At 35.4% G+C, this 20,805-nt stretch overlaps 1 protein-coding gene across 11 annotated transcripts in view; it reads right to left on the bottom strand.

Annotated features, from left to right (window-relative positions):
* NRXN1 (neurexin 1) overlaps positions 1-20,805 on the bottom strand; it is a 1,078,564-nt gene that overhangs the window by 543,141 nt on the left and 514,618 nt on the right. For all 11 annotated transcript variants that reach the window (XM_087436779.1, XM_087436780.1, XM_087436781.1 and 8 more), the window contains one exon: positions 3,671-3,793. In XM_087436779.1, the coding sequence (XP_087292905.1) occupies positions 3,671-3,793 (123 nt within the window). The remainder of the gene's footprint in view (positions 1-3,670; positions 3,794-20,805) is intronic.

Raw genomic sequence — 20,805 nt, 5'->3', positions numbered from 1 at the left:
ACTAAGGTAGAATACAACTATTCATTTAGAAGTTTGGTAGGAATCTATGCAATTGAAAAGATATATCTTGAATTTTTTGAAAATTAGATGGCAATTCATTCGGGGAAAATTTCTGGAATTTTCCACACTATACTGATCATACACTCTATTACTTCTTAATTCATAATGTGTTGCACTGATTTTAAAAGCATATTTATGTTCTACATATTCATGAGTGTGATTAAATACATAAGAATGCAGAGAAAAAAACTAAATTGAAATAAATGAAACTAATTGTATTTCAGATGAATCCCATAACTACACTGAAGTGGAAGGAAAAATGAAGGAAGGAAGGGAGGTGAGGAGGGAGGGAGGAAGGGAGGGAGAAAAGGAAGAGAAAAAGGGAAAGGAAAAGAAAAGAAAAAGAAAGAAGGGAGAGCTCTTGCTTACAGCACAGAGGTGCTGACTATAAATGTGGAAGGACTGCTGGAGTTTGCAAATAACCCTTTTGTAACTATTGTGATCAAGACTGGATCAGGCAAAAATCTTCAATGGATGCTAAATCTAGGGCAAAATTTTGATGAGGTACAGGATATTTTCATGGTTTTAATATGTCTCTCAACAGAAAGGTTGTTAGTTACAAGGGAGAAAACATACCATTTATACAGTGGAGAAACTCGACAACATGTTCACCAAGTGATTAAATTACCCAGGGACATGGGCATCACGTGCCTCCAGGTGGGACACTGTAAGAAGGCGGCAACACTGACAATGCCATATTTCATTTGAGATTGTAAAATCTGAATTTAATCAAGAGGAAACATCTGACAAGCACAAAATGGATGACTTCATAGTGATAAAAGGAGGGAGGATTATATATTTTTAAAATGTCAATGTCACGAGTGACAAAGTCTGTATAAATGTTTTACATTAAAGGAGGCTAAAGAAACATGAAAACTAAATGCGATGTCTGCCCCGAGACTGCATAGAGGCTGCATACCGTGCTGGAGGGGAAAATGCTATAAAAGACCAACACTGGGTCAACTGACCAAACTGGATGGAGACCATAAAATATATTGTATCAGTGCAAAATTCACTAAAGTGGTAACTTTTACTTTGTTATGAAAGGGGATATCCCTATTTTCAGAAAATACACACTGAAGTATTTAGGGGTAAAGGGCCATTAAGTGTACAACTTATCCTCAACTGCTTAAGGGAAAAAATGAGAAAGAGTGAGAAGAGAGTGAGAAGAGAGTGCAAATGTTAAAGCATATGGGATAAAATGTTCACAATAGTAAAAGTATGCCTGTGTTCTTAGCACTATTTACATTTTTGAAATTGTTTTAGAAATTTGAAATTATTTCTGAAAAATGTTTTTAAAAATGTTTTGCACCGGTGTTTTGCTTCCATCTCTTCTTCATCCACTGTAGTTCAGGACTTACTACTTTACATTCTGAAGCATCCAGTATGCTGCCATGGGATTCATTTTGCTCAAAAAATATTCTCTCAGCTTACTCTCCAGCTTAAATGCAGCAACTTCTAATTGCTTGAAAGTGCATGAAATATGAACTCCTTAGTCCAGAGGATTGGCCCATTGGCCCAAAAAGGCCATTCTAGCCATGTCAACCACCATATGGTTGCACGAAACAAAACTTCTCCGTTCCCTGAACATTAGTGAGTCTAGCCCCATTAGAGCCATTCTTCCCTGTGTAGAATGCTCTCTTACATACTTTCACTGTCTGCATTACTCTTTCTTTATAGCCTAGTTCAAGTATTATCTATTGCTTTAAGCTATCCCTGAAACCAAGGTCCTCAACCTCTCTTCTGAATTCCAAGAACATGAATTGCTTACATCAACCATTTAGTGCATCTTATACAGCCATAGATTATCAGTTATCATCTGAGTTTTATATGTGTGTATGTATTATCCTCATAATATGATGTTATGTCTGGGAAAGTACTTACCATAGGGTTATACACTTATTAGGATATTGATGAATATAAAGTAATGGACCATGAGTCAAAAAGCAAACAAATAAACCAAGAAAAAACTTATGTTCTCTTCTCAGTTCTGGTAACAAGGGCATTTGAAAGAAACATAACTTAACCTCTTTGAACCTCAGTTTCCTCATCTATACAATGGGAATGGATATGCCCTAGCTACCTCATAGGGCTGTGTTAGATTCGAACACACTTAGGGACTGAAGAATGTTCTGCTGCGGTTTTCACATGTTCTTGTTCCTGAGAGCTATTTTTTCCCAATCTTTTGCACATGACCTTAGACCCTAACTGCCCAGTTCTATCTCTTTTGACAAAACCCAAATCGTCCAAACGATGGGTGTTGATCTACAAAAACAATTCATTCCTTTTCCAAGAACTGCCCTTGTCCAAAACTAGCTCAACTTCAACTGACACTCCTGCCAAAGACCTACAAAAATTCTCTCCTCTTTCTCTAAGTTCACACAGTTCCTTCAGAGCATTCTCATGCTTTGCAATTTTGAATAAAGACTCATGCTAACAACTCTCTGGTTGATTCTCTTCCTCAGAGAAAAAAATGATATAACATAGCAGTGGTTTCTAAACGCCAATCCATGGACCAGCTGCATGAGAGTCCTCTGGAGAGATTTTAAGAAAAAAAAAAAAGAAAAAATACTGGGCTCTTCCCAGACTTTCTGTGGGGTCAGGCTAGGAATTGGTCCTTTTAAAGCTCTTCAGGTGATTCTGAAACAAAGTAAAGTTACACCCACATGTAGAAAAAAATTTTGGAAAGCCATAAAGGACTAATGAAATATAAGATAGTAGGAGATATATGTGTTGGTAGTTTGCTTCATTTGAACTCAGGAATGGTTCTCTCAGAAGTGAAAATCCCATACACGGTACTTCCACATTGATAGAATTGACTGCATCTCTTTATGGGAACCCCTTTGGCACTGAATGTACAACAGACACTTCTCTACTGTACAAGGACCATCCTGTGCCTTGTACTAAAATAAATAACACGGAGATGTTCTATAAAAAAGAAAAAGGAGCTAATATCCCAGTGGGTCATGTGCTTGGAGTTATTTTCAGCAGAGAGAATAAAGGCGCACCGATTCCTTTTTCATGCGGTTTCCCTGGTTTCAAAGGTCTCCAGGTGGACCTTTGTACGGCTCGCCTCAGTTAGGAGTCTACAAATCAGGGACAAAACTTAACATCCCTAATGTCAGAATTTAACCAACTGAGGTAAATGGCCAAAAAATGATCTATTATAGTTTATAATGAAAAAGTGGTTCACCTGACAGAATGCCAGCATATCTATCAATTTACCTAGAAGCTAAAAAGTACAACTTGCTGCTGTTCATCACTCAAATATATAAGAAACAAAGAAATTGAACAGAAATTGGCATCCAAACAATGACTTCAATATTTTATGAGGTCCTAAGATATTTACCAAGCCACAAAATTAAAATATATTATAACTTATTGAATTATTAAACAGAAAAGAAAATGACATAAAAGTGTTGCTCATATGAGAGAAACAAACACTTAACATGCTGCATATTAAATGGAATAGTTGCTGGAAAAATGGGGATAAAAAATGAACTGTGTGCGTCTGCTTCAAGTTGCGCACGTGGTTTTCAAAGTCATTTGAAAGAAATGGGAAAATCTAAAGCTTTAGCAAAGGAAAAGGTGATGGGGACAGGGGGTTTACCTGTCATGGCCTGTTGGTCATCCACTGTTAACTTTAAACTTTTTCCTCGACGAACCACACGCACCGTGTGCCATTCGTTATCATTGAGGTTATAGCCGGCAAAAAGGGTCTCGGGACCTTTGCCTGTAGAATATGCCAAACAGTCATTACGGACACTCAGAATCAGTCAAACAAATGAACCTCACAGAGAGTGAGAGAAAGAGACAAAGAAAGGGGGAAGGTGAGAGAAAGGGAGGAGAGAGCAGAGAGAAAGAAATGAGAGAGAGAAAGAAAGGAGATAGAGAGAAGTGACTGGCTGGATCAATTTTCAAGCCCATTAGAGCCATAGCAAGCAAAGAAAATGACAAGTTAACAGACATTCAGGTGTGACACTTTAAGAAGAATCTTTAACATTATGCATTGATCTAAGATAAGCGAATGAACCTGCTGTCATAAATAGGCACAGTCAACATAGTTTTGGGAAACCTCCCAAATTTATATACACTTTTTTTTCCCTAATGAATTCTCTGATTTTTGCAGTTATCCCTTTCTTGCTAATGAAGTAGCTAGCAGTCATGTAACCTCTGACCTTGGGGAGAGATCTGACCACAGGTCGTTAACTAACCATTTTCAGTGAGAGACAACTGGCTGATTAGACTCTTATTGAGGAGGCTGCTCTGGGTACCATATTGTGTGATGACTGCTCTTCACTCTTACATCATGTACCTCCAATGTTCACCAAGTTCTTAAATTTAGGGAATGTTCTATCTAAAAACTAATCTACTGCAGGCACAGAAAATGAGTGTAGGTAAAAGTATTGACTCTTAGGAAATGAAGAAAAAAGAAGTCACAGTCAATAAAGAGCCAAGTGTTGAGTGGGAAGGAAAAAGAGTGAGATTAAACAGCAATAGAGCGCAGGGATTCCCAGCAAAGAACCAAAAGAAAGAGGGCAAGAAGTGTAACCAACTGGGAAAATAAGCGCCAGTGAACCTACATGAACCTATGCAAATGGAATTTAAGTTGGCTTAGAAGGGACAGATTATTTCAGAAAGTTGTTTTGTGGAAACTACTGAAATGACAAAGTTACACAAATGTCCCTCTTCCGCTTAAAAAACAAAACAAGGAAAAAATAGCTTTTAAAATAACTGGGAATTTTTTATAAAAAAATAAGCATTTCTACTAATCTGACATTATGACTCATTGAGAAAAAATAATGAAAAAATTTTAAAGACACATTATTTGGTAATGGATTTTCCCCATTTTTTAAATACAGAAATTTCTTGGTACATTAAAACAATGAAGGACGTGACATCATTGAGTTTCATGACTTTCAATTGATTTAGGATCAGGGTTGTGTTCACAATTTCTTCAACCAAATTCTACTAGCAAAACCAATCAAATGTCCAAGGATCATAGGAAGACGTATGAAAAGGCCAAGGAGAAGGAGAGAGAAAAGAAGAAAGAGAAAAAATAAAAAAGGGAACCAAGTAGGAAAAATCTCAGAGGTCCGTTCAATAAGAGATCATTACCTGCTCTCAGTACCACAGGCAATCCACCCAGCCCCCTGATTTCTCTCCTAGGATGTTACTGATGATATATGTTTTGTCTTCCTTAGCTAGGGCTTCTCTGGGGCTTAAAACGAGCCAGTGATATAAGCTAAATTTTGCAGGATGAACTGCCTTATATCTTTAAACAGGACCATCATTAAGATTAGAAATCATCTCTTTTTGTTTCTTTAGAGAAGTTAAATTACACATCCGGATACATGAATAAAAACTAGTCTAGATAGAACAGTTTTGAGAGATTGATCACTAAATATCTAGAGGAAGCCTATTAGTTCAGCAACTGCCAAAATGCTTTGAGACCAAATGTTGAAAGCAAGTTCCAGGATCAAAGGAACTCTTTCTAGTCTCAACAGTGAAGAAAGAAGTGTTTAATAACTCTGCAGAATCTTGGCATCCTACTGGCAGCAAGGGTCATTCTTAGTTTTGATCTTTGAAAAGAGAATATATCATTTTAAAGCTATTTTTATAGGCGAGATCTTTTTTCCTTAGAAATGTGTGCTTTTGAAGCAGTTTCACTCCCATTCTCTTAATTTTAGAAGTGTTTTGTCAAGGAAAAGAAGCATAAGGGTGATATCATCATTATACCCCATTCTGGGCTTGATCTTGCAGTAAAGTCATAATGCTTAATCTATGAAACAACTATTTCCATAACAACAGGCACAAAATCCAATTAAAAATAACCCTTTGGTTCATAAAAATCTCTGTGGGCCAACTTCAAGCTCCTTTCCTGCATTATTAAAAATGTGAAGAGATTGATTTTGAGAGACAAGATTTTTAAAAATGCACTTAATATTCTTCGTTCAAAACAATGTTATCTACGCAACATGAAGCGTAATAGAGAGTGCACTGGACAGGGAGTTAAGAATTGTGGCTACTAGTCCTCAATTTGCTACTAAGAAAGAATTTGGGGATTGGTAAATGCTAATTATGTACCAGGCACTTTATCTATTAACTTATTTCATCTTCATGTTATGATCATTTTGCAGATGTGGAGCTGAAGGCCTAGAAAGCTAAAACTACTTGGCCCAAGGTCACACAGCTAAAATGTGATAGAAAAGTGTTCCATCCTAGGTCTGACCTATTGAAAGCCTGCATACTTTCCCCTGTATTATCCTACCTCTCAGCTATGTGACCTTTGGCTAGTAACTTCACTGCTCAGTCTCCCCACATCCAAATGAAGGGGGTGAAAGAGTTGCTCTTTGTCATGACTTCATCTTGCTCTCCAGAAAGATCACAACGTTAGGAAATCTAACACACCCTTTGCATAAGTCACGGTGGAAGGAAATCTAAACCACACACTGCACTGAAATGGTTGGTACTGAAGGCATGACATAGAAGAAGGGCCAACAATTTGGGACTGGATCCACCAATAATCAGCAATTTGCTAAAATATTGAGCTTCTGGTGGTCTCAACACTCCCACTTGCAAAGCGAGGAGATGGTCTAGATGATCTCTACAATGCCTTTGAGATCTCACATTCTCACAAACATTTAAAACATGGAATTGGTAAAGAAAGATGGCTTAACTGTTGAAATTTTCAGTTTGAGAGTCATTTGCCCTCTTGTCAATATGGTAATGGCAAAAATATATTCACTCAAGCCATTAATGATCTGAATTCCTTTCGAGATTTCTTTTTTCTTTGGGAATATCAAAACATGTCTCATTGGTAATAACATCTTTCTTTCAGCACTAATAGGAGTGTTACGGACTGAATATTCATATGTTGAAGCCCTAACTCCTAAGGCAATGGTATTAGGAGACGGGGCCTTTGGGAGATAATTAGGTTTAGAGGAGGTCACAAAGCTGCAGCCCCCGTGATGAGATTAGTACTCTTATAAGAAGAGGAAGAGACATCAAAGCTTGTTCTCTTCAACATGTGAGGACGCAGAAAGAAGGTGGCCATCTGCAAGCCAGGAAGAGAGCCCTCGCCAAGAACCAAACCTGCCAGCATCCTGAACTTGGACTTCTCAGTCTCCAGAACTGTGAGAAATAAATGTCTGTTGTTTAAGCCACCCAGCCCATGGTATTTTGTTATAGCAGTTCAAGCAGACTAAGATAGTAAGCAATATTTTAAAGGTTTCAAATGAAGTCCATAGCATTGTTCTTATTTTAAAGACACTCATTCCTTATATTTTGTAGGCAGTTACGACTTATATGTAATTTTACACTTGATTCTTACTATAGCCTATTATTTAAGCCATCAACATATTATTTATTTCATTTTTTAGTTAAAAAAGCAGATTTAGAAAGGCTGAGTATACTATAAGTCTCAGAGATAGTAAGGAGTAGAACTAAGACTGAGATCTTGAGATTTTCCATGTCCATTCCAGTGTTCTTTCCACAGTCCCCAAAATAATCCACAGAAAATAAAAGAGAGGTACAATGTGGCTGAACGACCACAACTAATATTTAACCAGACTGGATCAAAATTCAGCTCTACAGGCTAATGCTATTTTAAAGAATTTTAGAACTAGAAGGGGCATGAAAGGTATAGAAGTTCACTGAGCCATCTACAAACAAACACCTGACGTGCAAAGTGCTTTGGTGACATTCCTATGGTCACAACTATTTAATAGTCCAGGTCTCCAGGATGTCAGTCTAATGAACTTTCTTTAAATTATTCTGCCCATGATATTATGCTGAACTAGAGTGAACGTCTTGAAGAATACCAAGATCTGAGCCTATGATTTGGTGCATGACCACTGCTTGTTTTGCATCAAAGATTAAAGCCAAGCAAGAACAAACACAGCTTAGTAAAAGTGTCAGTTCTTTTCCACAGAGTTTAAGCTATGGTATAAATGTTCTCTAGCTGGTGATATTTACTGGATTTTCTAGTGACTCTGTAGCTAAAAGTTATTAATAACAGATGGAAGTAGACACAATAAACACTTCAGTTTTCCTCCATATAGTTCAAGTTGATTGTCCTTTCACACCTACCCGTGAATGAAGTCCTAGTGTCTCTGAGATTCTACCACTAAGAAGGGCTGGAGAAATCCCCAACTGGAAGCACAGGATGGAGAGGAAGGGGGGTGTATGTGTGAGGGAGGAGGAGATCAGCAGTTAGCCAAATAAATCCTTCTTGGGAATCTACTACTTTTACAGAGCCTTGATTTAACCACTAAGAGATACACTTAACAAAAGATGATAGCTGTTTTTGGCCAGATTAATAACCACATTTGCTAATTACTTTTCACCTCCACTTTCACTATGAGAGGGGATGGTGGAGAAAATTGGATTTTGTCCCTAGATCTGCCATCAACCAATTATGTCAGCTTAAGTAAGTCACTTATCTTCCCTGTTCCTCATATTTTTATCTGTAAAAAGAGGATACTCAATAAAAGCATATCAAAAATATTCTCCTATAGCCAACTTTAAAATTTTGTCATTCTTGGAAGGAACAGAACAATCGTGTACTATTTTCCAACCTTGTGGCTACATGAAAGAGTGCGATATTATAGTGAAGTTCTCTAAATTTATGAGATTTTCATTATTGTCATAGTTAATTCCATCATTTTTATTTTGACCTGGGTAGGCAGAGGGCAGAGAGAACTTCAAAAAGAGTTATTCTAGACCTAGAATTACTAAGCTCAAATGAAACCAGTAGGATAATATTGATTTATGCTAGAAAATGTGTTATTAATTTACATAGTCAAATTTTAAGGGAGAGAACTGTGTTTTTATCATCTTGGCATCCCTCACCGAATACAGCACCAAATAATCAATAAATGACCAGGCATGAGCAGAAAATACACCAATGTAGGCCCAGGATATGCTCACGCTTTACGGACAAGTTCACCTAGGAAACTAAATCCCAGATCAGAAAGTTAGGTGGTGAAATAATTAAGTAATCTTTAAATGGTATGGTAAATTACTCTCTCTTCGCTATGGTAAATTACTCTCTCTTCTGTTAAAAGAATCAGGTCAGGGCTGGGCAGCATTGGGGACTCTGACCCAGTACCCCTCTCTTACTCAGAACAAATATAGTTGTGCAATGTGAAGATCCAGGAGATAAACTGGGGCGGTGGTTTTATTATTACTTTTAAATCAGTAGAATTAATCTTTTCCATCTGTAATCTTGCATAAAGAATACAAAAAACATATAAAGGGGAAGTCGCCCTGCTGTTAAAGAAACAGGCTAACCTGGCCCCCCAGGCATCACCCAAAACCCCTGGACTCTACAGAACCCTTCAGAGGGCTCATTTCTCCCTTTAGAAAAAAGATGATTTTTTTAATCAGAAAATTCCAGTAAAGGCTTTTAAAAATCATTTGCAAGTAACCCTTTGCTTTTAAAATTAGATTCGATTTACAAAACAAGATTTTGTCACTTATGAATAAAAAACTATTTTTCCAGAACATCATTTATTATGTATATCAAAATCCAGAGGTATTCAAAGCTACCGTATTTAGACTATGTGCGTTATCAGCTCTCTAGCATGCCCTTAATTACACACCCTTAATTGCAAAGCTCAAATTCATAGACTCTCTCCTGAAGATTTTGTAGGCCATTTCCTCTTATGTCATATGAGTTATGGAACAGATTGCCTTTCCTTGTTTCTATCCAACAGGAAACCAAGATTTAGGATTTGTGCTTAATTTCAGCAACTTGATTCTTTTCCTTACTTTTTTTTTTTTTTTTAAATTACATATTGGTTTTCCTCCCCAATTAATTCTTTTAAATTATTTTTGTTAATCACTTTAAATTATATTTGAAAGTATTGGGGCATAAATCAATGAGTGAATTTATTTAAAGAAGAAAAGACTAGCTTCCAAGGATGTACAGATAACTAATCTCACTCTCTCATTTTACAGATAGCTCCATGGGAGGTATCTGTAAACAACAAGATTAAACAAGCCTTTATTGACTGATGACAGGTTTGTTTGCAAGTGTATTTTAAATTTATTTTCATATTTGTGGTGAATATTTTGGAACCAATTACATATATATCTTTGTATATATATAACAAGATGCACACAGTACTAACTTTGGATCCTTTTTGGAAGAAAGCCTTGTGCAAATGTCCTGTGAAGTACTTATATTGATTTTTGAATGTGGGAAAAAGATAGTAAAGAGCAATAGAGAAGAATAAAACAAAGCTAAGGAATCAATGAAACAATGTGATCAAGGATGTCTAGTAGTCTAAAATGACAGCTATTTCTGGAAGTGAAAGATAGATGTGGCTTGAAAAAAAGCAAACCCATATCAATTATATTTTGATTTTTAAAACACTTAGATGTGTGTCCCACAAAGCTGAGATTCACTACATACCCTTTGGATAGCTATCTCCCTCTACCGGTATATTTTAAAGATGCTAACTACATAAATGGACTATCTGTATCAGGTACCCTATCTCTTAGTTCAAACCAGTTGGCTCTGGACTTCCTTTTCATTGCCTTAAGCATCAAATTTAAGTCATTTCTATTTTATAACTCCATCTAGTTATTTGAGTGGTTAATCTGCTTGCTCAATTAAACCACCTACGGAGCATGAGGATTTTGATGAGTGCTTCCACAAAGCCATAACTTAGCAAACTGCATAGATGGTAGGCAGGTAGAAATCCATTTAGTTTGCCTTCTAGAAATGATCCATCTACTACCTCCATTTTATTAAGAACAGGCTGTATCTTTTCAACCACAGTTACCCGGGCTAGAGATATGCATCATGTGAGAGTGGATCCTAAAGTTTCCATAGTTCTGCTATAAATTAAAAAAAAAAAAAGACTAGCATTTCCTTATACATATAAATTGGTTATATATTTATACATGACTGTTCAATAGTTTTTAGATTATTAAACTGCCTATAGCACCTAGTATTTGAATTAGAAGTTACAGCACCATAGCATCTTAGAATTATGAAATTTTAAAACTGATTGGTCCATATTGTATCTGTTGTCTATCCCACTTAACTACTCTTACTCATTCTGGGCTCTGTGGCACCCATATACTATTAACGTAGTTTAAAAATTATTTTGTGCCAAACACTGATCTCAGCATTAGGAATGTCACACCTTGAAGTCTCAAGGAGCTTACATTCTAATAAATCCGAGGTCAAGACACTTTTTCTGTAATGGACCAGAGAGTAAATATATTTGGCTTTTAGGATGTGGTTGCCATTCCAATTACTCAACCTTGCTATTGTAGTGAGAAAGTAGCCATAGACTATGTATAAACAAATGGGTGTGGCTTGGTTTCAACAAGACTTTATTTATTAAAACTGGTGGCCAGCCTGTGGGCTGTAGTTTTCAGGCCCCTGTAAGATACATGTAAATAGACAACTTAATTCCCCTTGCTCATAAACTTTTACATTGAGTATTAAAGAAATAAGTAATGGAAAAATATTAAAGAGCTTAAGAGTCAGGAGACATAAGTTTTAGATTCAATGTTGCCATTAAATCTAGCATGACCTTAATTATGCTTAGTCTAACTCTTTTAGACTTGGTCTGAGTTTCTTTATCCGTAAAACAACAACAACTAAAAGCAATTTAAAAAGACTTTCAATGGCATAAACCAATTGCAAAGTCCCTCCACGTCTAGAATCTAGTCATTTTTCCTTTCTGCAAATTTAGAATAGCAGCCTTTATTAAAAAGCTTTATATTTGTGTAAGTGTATAAAATTAGGTTTCTATCTATATTAATTTTTCCAGGTACAGACAAGTTTTATTTAGCAGTTTACTTTGAGGACAATAGCCTCTGGTGGGAGGCAGGACCCCAGGGAAGCTGGCAACAAGCCTTGTCATCGTGACAACGATGGCAAGAGAGAAAAGGCAGGAGAAACAGAAGCAAGAGCCACCACTGCCTGATGCCTGAGTCATGGTTGCTGGCAGCTGCACTTCTACCTGTAAATGACAAGAGGATGTGCTTCTCAGATTGTAATTAGGACACCGTCAGTCTGCTATTTGACTTTGCCACTAGTTTCTGGCTTTAAAATCATTACTTTAAAAAATAATTTGACCTCTGCTTTTAAAACAAACAAACAAAAAAACCCAAAGGAGAGTAACTCCTCATTAGATGTTTCTATTTTATCTGTCTCAATTTCTAGATATTGGGCTGGGAGCAAAATTCTTTTGTTTTTATTTCTCACATGAATCAGCTAGGAAATTTAATTACAAATTAAAATTAGACACGTAAATGGCAGTTCCAGATTCCTCTTTTCCTACTTGCTAATACTACTAGGAGAAGGATTGACTAAATAATTTGTGAGCCCAGTGTGAAATGAAAACATGGAGCCCTTGTTCAAAATGAAGAATTTCAGAACAGTGATATTAATCTAAGCATAGGCTCTTCTAAGCATATCTTCCTGTATGCTGTTGAAGCCAGCCCTGATTAGGAGTGTAAGTTTTGTGCTTAGTTATTTTTAAAGCTTCCTTTAGTCAGCTCTATATTCAGGAATGTGCAGACAAGGCTGGAGGCAAAATACTTCATTTACCCATGTAAAAGGTACACTTGGGTCACCTTCCCCATACTGTCTGCAGTTAGTGACAAGGCCTCTGGGGTATCAGAGAAGCTGTCTCAGAGCTGTCTTGCTGGCCGGGCCTGGTGCCAATCATGATCTGGGTTTGGTGACAGACCAATCACCCTTACAACCATGGGGCTGAACTATCTGCCAAGCCATTAACTCCTCCCTCTTCTCTATCCCCCTTCAAGCTCTCCTCAATTTAGCTAAGGATACACCTTTGAGAATTATTCAGAATGTCTTTATAAAGAGCTATTTGTCTTTTCTGTACAAAGAGATATTTGTAAAGTCCGAAGGACAAATTTCTTTATATTAAAACTATTAGAAATGCCCCTCCCTAATTAAAAAGTATTTCGAGGAAATAATATAAAATCAGACATTAAGCTTGGAGATGTTTGTTTTTCAAAAATGAATCCTGACAATAGGAAAAAGGCGTTGGATACACTTTTAAAATCCACTGGAGAAATGAAATGGGTTACATGTGAATGAATTACACTGTATTTGTTTTAGTTGGATTGTTATTTAAATCTTTCCTTGTTTTTCTTACTTTCTAAAATGTGGGTATCTTGGTCCAGGGCACGTGTTCTGGACTCACAAACTATCTGGGTTTTTATCTTAGTTCCACAAGTTACTAGCTGTGTCACCTTGGGTAAACTATTTAAGTTTTCTGTATTTCAGTAATCCTATTTGTAAAATAAGCTTATAATAGAAATAGTTTAATAATATAGATTTAATGCATTTTAATCACTTAAAACAATGCCTGGTACATGGTAAGCCTCAATTATAGTAATGATAATAATTATTATCAATATCATATTGTCATTATTATTATCCCCTTAATGGGTTTAAAAATTCAGAGAAAATATCCAATGTTCTACAGTTCAGTGCCTTGAATATGATAACCATTTACTAAATATTTATTGAATGAGTGTATTCGTTCAGATTTTGGGGGGAATTTTTAATGGTAGATGAACTATCTCTTGATACTGAATTAAGCCAAATGGTTAATCAAAAGTAACCCCATTAGTTTTTAATGCCTACATTCACTAACAAGTGTCAATAAATAGAAAGCTTCCTCCTTTTGTTTTCATATTCGGCAGCATAGAATCTGGTAAGTCATATATTTGGAGAACTTGGGTAACTCAGTTATCTGGCTAATTATTTGGACAGCTTTTTTGCTCAGTTCCCTTGAAAATAAATTTAATGATGTGTAGAGCCTGGGAGAGCAAACTGACCTACGTCCAGCAGTCAGTAACTTCCAAATGCAAAGAAAATAGTCGGCTTAGGAATTGGGGAATTCAAGGCTTAATGAAAAACATGGATCTTCCGTCTGCAAAAAGGTCTGACCTTGGAGACCTACTGGAAACAGCCCACAGAGACTCCTCTGCCCCTTTCCTAACTCATACCAACCCTATTCTATTATCTACAAAATAAACTTCAATATAGGTAGCCGCCTCACCTCCTGCTTCATATCTGTCTAAACGTCATAGCTCTAAGCAAATGAATAAACAAGGTTTAAATCATCTACTAAGAAATATTTCGCCTCTATAGTTTTGACATTGATTGTACCCATTTATGACAAACCAGGATAAATATCTCTGATGTAAAGAATTTTCAATGTGAAAAACATACACTATTAAAAAATATAATTTACCTTTTGAGAATATAATTATATTTACAACACAGCAAAAATGAACACAAATTATATAAATATGTTGCTAAAAGAATGTTTTAACATAGCTCTCTTTAAATCTAGCCTAGCTTGACCAGCTAGTTCAAGAAAAAGCATAATAAAATAAACCTACTATAATGAAAGGAAAAATTTGGACTGTGACTTTATTTTAAGGAAAAAGGTCATTTCCAAGAAATGCTTATCTCATAATAGGATAGCTTGCAGGTATAAAATTAAGTACTAAATAGTTAACATGATTTTAAGCATTATAAACTGACAATGTATTTGGCAGTGGTGTAACATGAAAAGAAAAGGACTATATATATTTATATTGACACATTTAAAACATATCTTATGCAATGCCTACACAATGCCAAGCGATCTGAGTGAAAAAAAATGAAAAAGCATACAGGTACTGAGCATGTGGAAATTTACAAATATTCAGTTTGACATTCCATAAACAAAGTCATGGATTATAGTCACAAATGCAAAGATTATTTAATTAAATACGTCATTTCTCATTTGAATACTCTATTGTAAGAGTTATAGAATTTCTTTTCATGAGAAGGCCAAGAAGAATGTATATTTTTGCATAATTCAAGGAACAATGGCTTTACCTGTGTTTTATTTTCTATACTTTGTTACCATAAGTGCATTTGAATATCATTAGCTGCAACACTGAATTTAAGAAATTTAGCTGTCCCTCAATATTTTGGGGGTATTCTTGTACAAACCTTCTCCAAAAATAAGCAGCTTATTAGAAAAACCATAAATCTAAGTTTCTGGCTTTGTCGAGTGTTTTTGTCCCCTTCCTTTCTCTTCACTGGGAAGTCATTACAATGTTTGAAAATCTATTTTTCAGTATTTGCTGTAAACATTATGGATTTTTTTTTATTGATGTTTTAATAGTTTTTAACATTGTGAAATTTTGGGTTGTACATTTTTGTTTGTCCATCACCATATATATGTCTCCCTTCACCCCTTGTGCCCACCCCCCACCCCCATTGCCCCTGGTAACCACAATACAGTTTTCTCTGTCATTATGGATTTTTTTAAAGAGAACATATTCTAAAGAAGATGATAAGGAATATTCTGTCTTTAGAATTACTGAACTGTAGCATCTCATTTGTTTTGATCATTTTTCTTTCTTTTCTCAGTGGTTGCCATCTAAAATTTAAGATAATATAAATTTTTTCCAACCATTGATATGATGATTTACTAAATTATTCTTTATTTTGAATTTTAATATTACAATAACAGGTACTGCTAACTCAATTGTTTTCTTTTACCATCATTAGCTTATTTATCAGGCTAGCTTTTAGTCACTAACTTGAGTGCTATGATTCTATTTGACCATTTATTTTAGTAATTGGAAAAATATTTGGATTACTCCTTTGTTTGAAGTTGTCTTTGGATCAAAGTCTTCTGAAATGAATGGCTTGCCTTACTATCCAGGAAGTATTCTAAGAAGGTACTTGCCCAGCTATAGCAATGGCTGTTAGCAATTAAATCTTATGCCAAATTAATTTGGTTAATCTGAGAAGACAGTGTTTGAGGTTTCCTGGGAACTGGCCAATCAACTGCTAGAAATAATGTTATGTCTGTGTGCTTGTTCCTGGTCAATCGTCCTATGGCGAGATTAAGTTAATTAGGGTTTCACTTAGTGGGTTACAGGCAATGACGATAATTTATACCAACACATCTAGAAGTATCTTTTCATTTATGGTTATTCTAATCGGGTCTGTTTCTCAAGGTCTTGCTCACAGATGCTTCCAATCAGTTTTCACTTGACTGCCCTAAGATCACTGATGAATCATGATAGAACTTACTTTTGTACATATATGTTTCCTCCCTATTTTATCTTTCTTCAACTGACTCAATTATCTGGACCTGCTTTATATCACTTTGGCATAAAATGTGAAATAAGCAATAGATTAAATTTTAAAATACTACATGCTATTGTCATATACAGACATAATGTTTACAATATGTTGCTAAAGTAAAAGACTGGTGCAAAACATTCGGACTCACGATTCTATATTTTTAAAGAAACGTATTACACAATCTGTTATATATTAAGTCTATAATGTTCAAAGTATTATGTGTTGTAAGGGCATTTAAGATATTAATAAAATTTTTCTCTGAGAACTGAAATGATAGGCTACTTTTGTGTAATTTCTGTTTCCTCTAGCTTCTAAATAATGGATATTATTTCTAATTAGGAACCAAATGTTGCTTAAAAAGGGGCTCATTTTGACTATTTTGTAGGTCAAAATTAGTGGGAAATTTAGTCTTCAAATACATTTAACATGTACATACCATAATACAAATATATGATGTAGTGTAGGCTTACATTGTCCTAAATAATGGTGGGATTGGTTTCAATTATAACTTAACAGAAGATTTACTTTTATTCACTTTTGATTGCTTATTTTAAATTGCTGGAGTAGAGAAAAAAGTCATTGTAGAAAGTTTAGAATGTACAGATGATGAATGAAAAGAAGAAATTAAAAATTATCCACAATTGCACCAGCAGATGCTATAAACATTTTGAGGGATATCCTTCCAGAAACTGTAGAAAAGCAATTTTGTTCCTGTGGTTCCTTGTTAATTTCATAATTGATAACTCAAAAAATACGAGATACTGATAATTTCTTCATTGCCTGTTGGCTGAACTACTTTTACTTAATTAAGCAGTTTAAAGAATTGATGATTTACAAAAATATTATTTTGATAGTGTACAACTTCTCAGTTGATTTATTGAATTGAATCTTCAGATAACATAATTCAGGATCAATCAAAACACTTCAGGAATCTCATCATCTGTAATGTCACTTTCAGAATTCTTCTATGTGGTTATTAGTATTGCTGTGTTCATTATTTTTCATGTTATTGTAATCATTATCATGTTCTACCTTCATTTTTGTTTGTCTATTTCAACACTATTAGGTGAATATGTGTGTATTCTAAGGGAATATTTACATAATTTATTAAATAATTTCTTTTTCATTTTCTTTTACTGGACACTTTCCTAATGCATGAAAAATCCATAACAGCAATTTTAAGCCATGCCATTATATTGCATTAGTTCTAGACGTTTGTGTTTTAATTTTCACATGCATAAACTATCTCCTTTGCACCTACTGAAATGTAAGACATTTCAGAATTCTTTGGATTTTCTTGTAGTACATATTTATTTATTTACATTGGAAATTTCCCGATTTCCAAAATTGGTTGATTTTTCCATGTACCTGACAATTTACTTAGTAAATTTCATGGGCTATCTACATTCTTCATGAGCAAATTTTAAATGAGAATTGATAATTCTTACCTGAAATCCTACATTTCCAAAGCAATTTTAACTATAATAATCATCTATAAAAAATGCAATTGACTTTGAAATTTAATTTATTTCAATAGTACTCTGCATAAAATATTTCAAATCTATATTTAGAATCATCTCCTGGGAAGGGTGATGGAAGGGTGAAGAATTCTCACAATTATATGAATGATGCATTCAAAGAACAAATAACAACAAACATATTATCCAATATAAAGCACAATAAAAATAACAGTAACTTAAATACTCTTAGAATTTCTTACTTTACCTTTGGGGAAACTGTTTTCATAATGCACTTCTTATCCATCTTGCTTTTTGCTCCCATTGATAACAAGTGAAAGAAATGGATAAGAGCTCTGAGCACATTGAACATTTCAATCTCCAAATTCCTTGATGGTCCTGTGCACTTTCTCCCCTGATTTAAAGAACTTTGCCCACTTGACTTATGCACAGTATGATAGCCAGTAATACGCTGAGGAAACTGTAATCCTCAGAGGTATTTTATGACTAACGTAAAAACATTAATCACGCAGCCGAGAGAAAAGATGATTATGTGGAAAGCCTGCCGCTCCAACATCTCCTTTAAGGAGCATATATTGTGTGGCCCCCTGGTCTGATAACCAATGGGCATCCGTCCCTAAAGCTAAAATCTGGTCTGTGGCTTATGAGGTGACATGATTTGTTAGTTCTGCTCAACAGGACAAGGATAAGTAATAAATCCACTAGATTCCCTTTCTAGGGGAGTTTGACTACATAACACACATAGAGTCAACAATTGTGAAGGAGCAGCAAAAAGCCAAAGGACATGCACAGGAAACGGCAGTGAAGAGAAACCATGAAGAAAGCAGAAGTAAGTAAGCAGAAGACATGAAAAAGTAGAAGCTATAACCAAGCAGAAGCAAGTCAGCAGAGAGGAGAGGAGTAGCAAGAGCACCATAAAAAAAAAGACAGAAGATAGGGCCAGCCCTGTGGCATAGCGGTTAAGTGCGTGCACTCTGCTGCTGGCGGCCCAGGTTCGGATCCCGGGCGCACACTGCCGCACTGCCTGTCAGGCCATGCTGTGGCGATGTCCCACATAGAGTGGATGAAGATCAGCACGGATGTTAGCTCAGGGCCAGTCTTCCTCAGCAAAAAGAGGAGGATTGGCATGGTTGTTAGCTCAGGGCTTATCTTCCTCCCCCCCACAAAAAACACAGAGGATAATGACGTCACCATAATGGCAGAACATTGAAAAGAGGGCCTTAAATGACAGCAGATAAAGGGACGGCAAGACAACCTAGCCATCAGAGCCACATTGTGTGTTGAACAACCTTCTAGTTCTTGAATCCCATTCTAAACTCCATAAAACCTGTCTGCGTTGTGACTGAAATTATTGCCTGTCTATATCTTCTCTTAGTTGTTCTTATAATAAGCCTTCATTAACTAAGATAACCTGAATATGTGTCTATTCCTTAGATCCTAAAAGAATTTAACCCAGAAGGACAATGTGAATTAGTACAAAATATTGTAGAAACAATACTACTGTTGTAAAGTATTGACCACTAATGGTTTCCAGGCATCATTTTTAGGCAATAGATAAGAATGGTGAGCAACGCTAAACGAATTCTTATCGAGCATTCAAAAGTGTATTCTCTTAAGTAGATTAGAAATATTCTTTTATTATCTACTAAAAGTTACCAGTTGGCTTAACAAATCCCTTCTTTGTATATAGTGGTATAATTCAGTATAAAAAGTGTTTGAATAAGCATGACTTCTGAGTTAGTGGGAACTGAATTAACGAGTGTTTGTTGTATTGAAAAAGATTCTAAAATTCCACTTAAGAGCAAATTATTGAGTGTATAGACATCAATGTAAATTAATACATTTTATAATTTGATGGGCCTTTATATAGTATACCACTAATCTTTAGGAAAACTAACTTATAAAATGTCAACCCTAGTATTTCTCTGAAACTTATGCTAGAAAAGTCTTTTATACAGTTTTCCATAATTTGTCTCAATTTTTAGAAAACAATCAGCACTTTCAAATTATGCAAACATCTTCAAATAGTCAAGCTATTTTCTCAGAAAACACTGCCAATTACACAAGATAGTAAAATATTCATAAATGATCAAATAATCAAATGACAAAACACATTTTTCTAAGACTAAAAGTTTTAAAGAGCATCAATTAAAGTTCTTCAAGATCTTTAAAATTTTTCATATTTTGCATCTTAAACCAGTGTTCTTAATGAAGAGTATGCATGCTCCTATAAATGAAAGCAAAACTGGAATGCTATATATGAAAGCAAAACTGGAATGCTTGTATTTATCACATCCGACCTATAGCTAAGTGGACAAAGCCATCACCTTTAAATTATGCATTTACTTCAGCAGGCAGCAGATGCATAATTCCTGTCCAGTGATTACATGAGGAATTGAAATCCTTGATCATAGTATTTGTTTTCATATTGTCTTATAGGTAAGCAATTGATGAGGTGTAAATTGTTAGTGGCCTTCTTTTGAGTAAAATTAGGAATGCAATAATTGTAGAAAAATTTCTAATCTATATTTGTCTAAACTGGTAAAATGAGTGGTTTGGCATGGCACTTCAGATCACCATTGAACATTAAGGCTGTCCTAAAGATTAGAGGCTGTTTTAAATAGAAGTTCTTGAGTACTTTTTAGTCTTGTCGATTCTATTCTATGAACCTGAATCATTATGGGGGTATTGGTAAAAAGACCAAATGCTCCAAATACAGGGTCGGCCCCATGGCTTAGTGGTTAAGTGCGCACGCTCCGCTGCTGGCGGCCCGGGTTCGGATTCCGGGCGCGCACCGACGCACCGCTTCTCCGGCCATGCTGAGGCCGCGTCCCACATACAGCAACTAGAAGGATGTGCAACTACGACATACAACTATCTACTGGGGCTTTGGGGGAAAAATAAATAAATAAATAAAATTACAAATGCTCCAAATACAGAAAATCATTATTGTTTTCTTTAAAAATGAATGAAATTCTAATCATCACGAAACAGGCTAAATGAAAAAAATCTTATTATTGACAAGGAGTGTCTGATTTTAAATTTTTATCCTTGATTTTCTGGGTCAGTGATAATGTGTTGAAATTCTACCACCAAACAACAACAAAA

This window comes from Ceratotherium simum, chromosome 11 (genome assembly GCF_057802395.1).
Source record: "Ceratotherium simum simum isolate JZ-2026a chromosome 11, ASM5780239v1, whole genome shotgun sequence".
Classification (NCBI taxonomy): Eukaryota; Metazoa; Chordata; class Mammalia; order Perissodactyla; family Rhinocerotidae; genus Ceratotherium; species Ceratotherium simum.
Note: the sequence above shows the minus strand (reverse complement) of the source record. Positions and strands in the feature narration are given on the sequence as shown.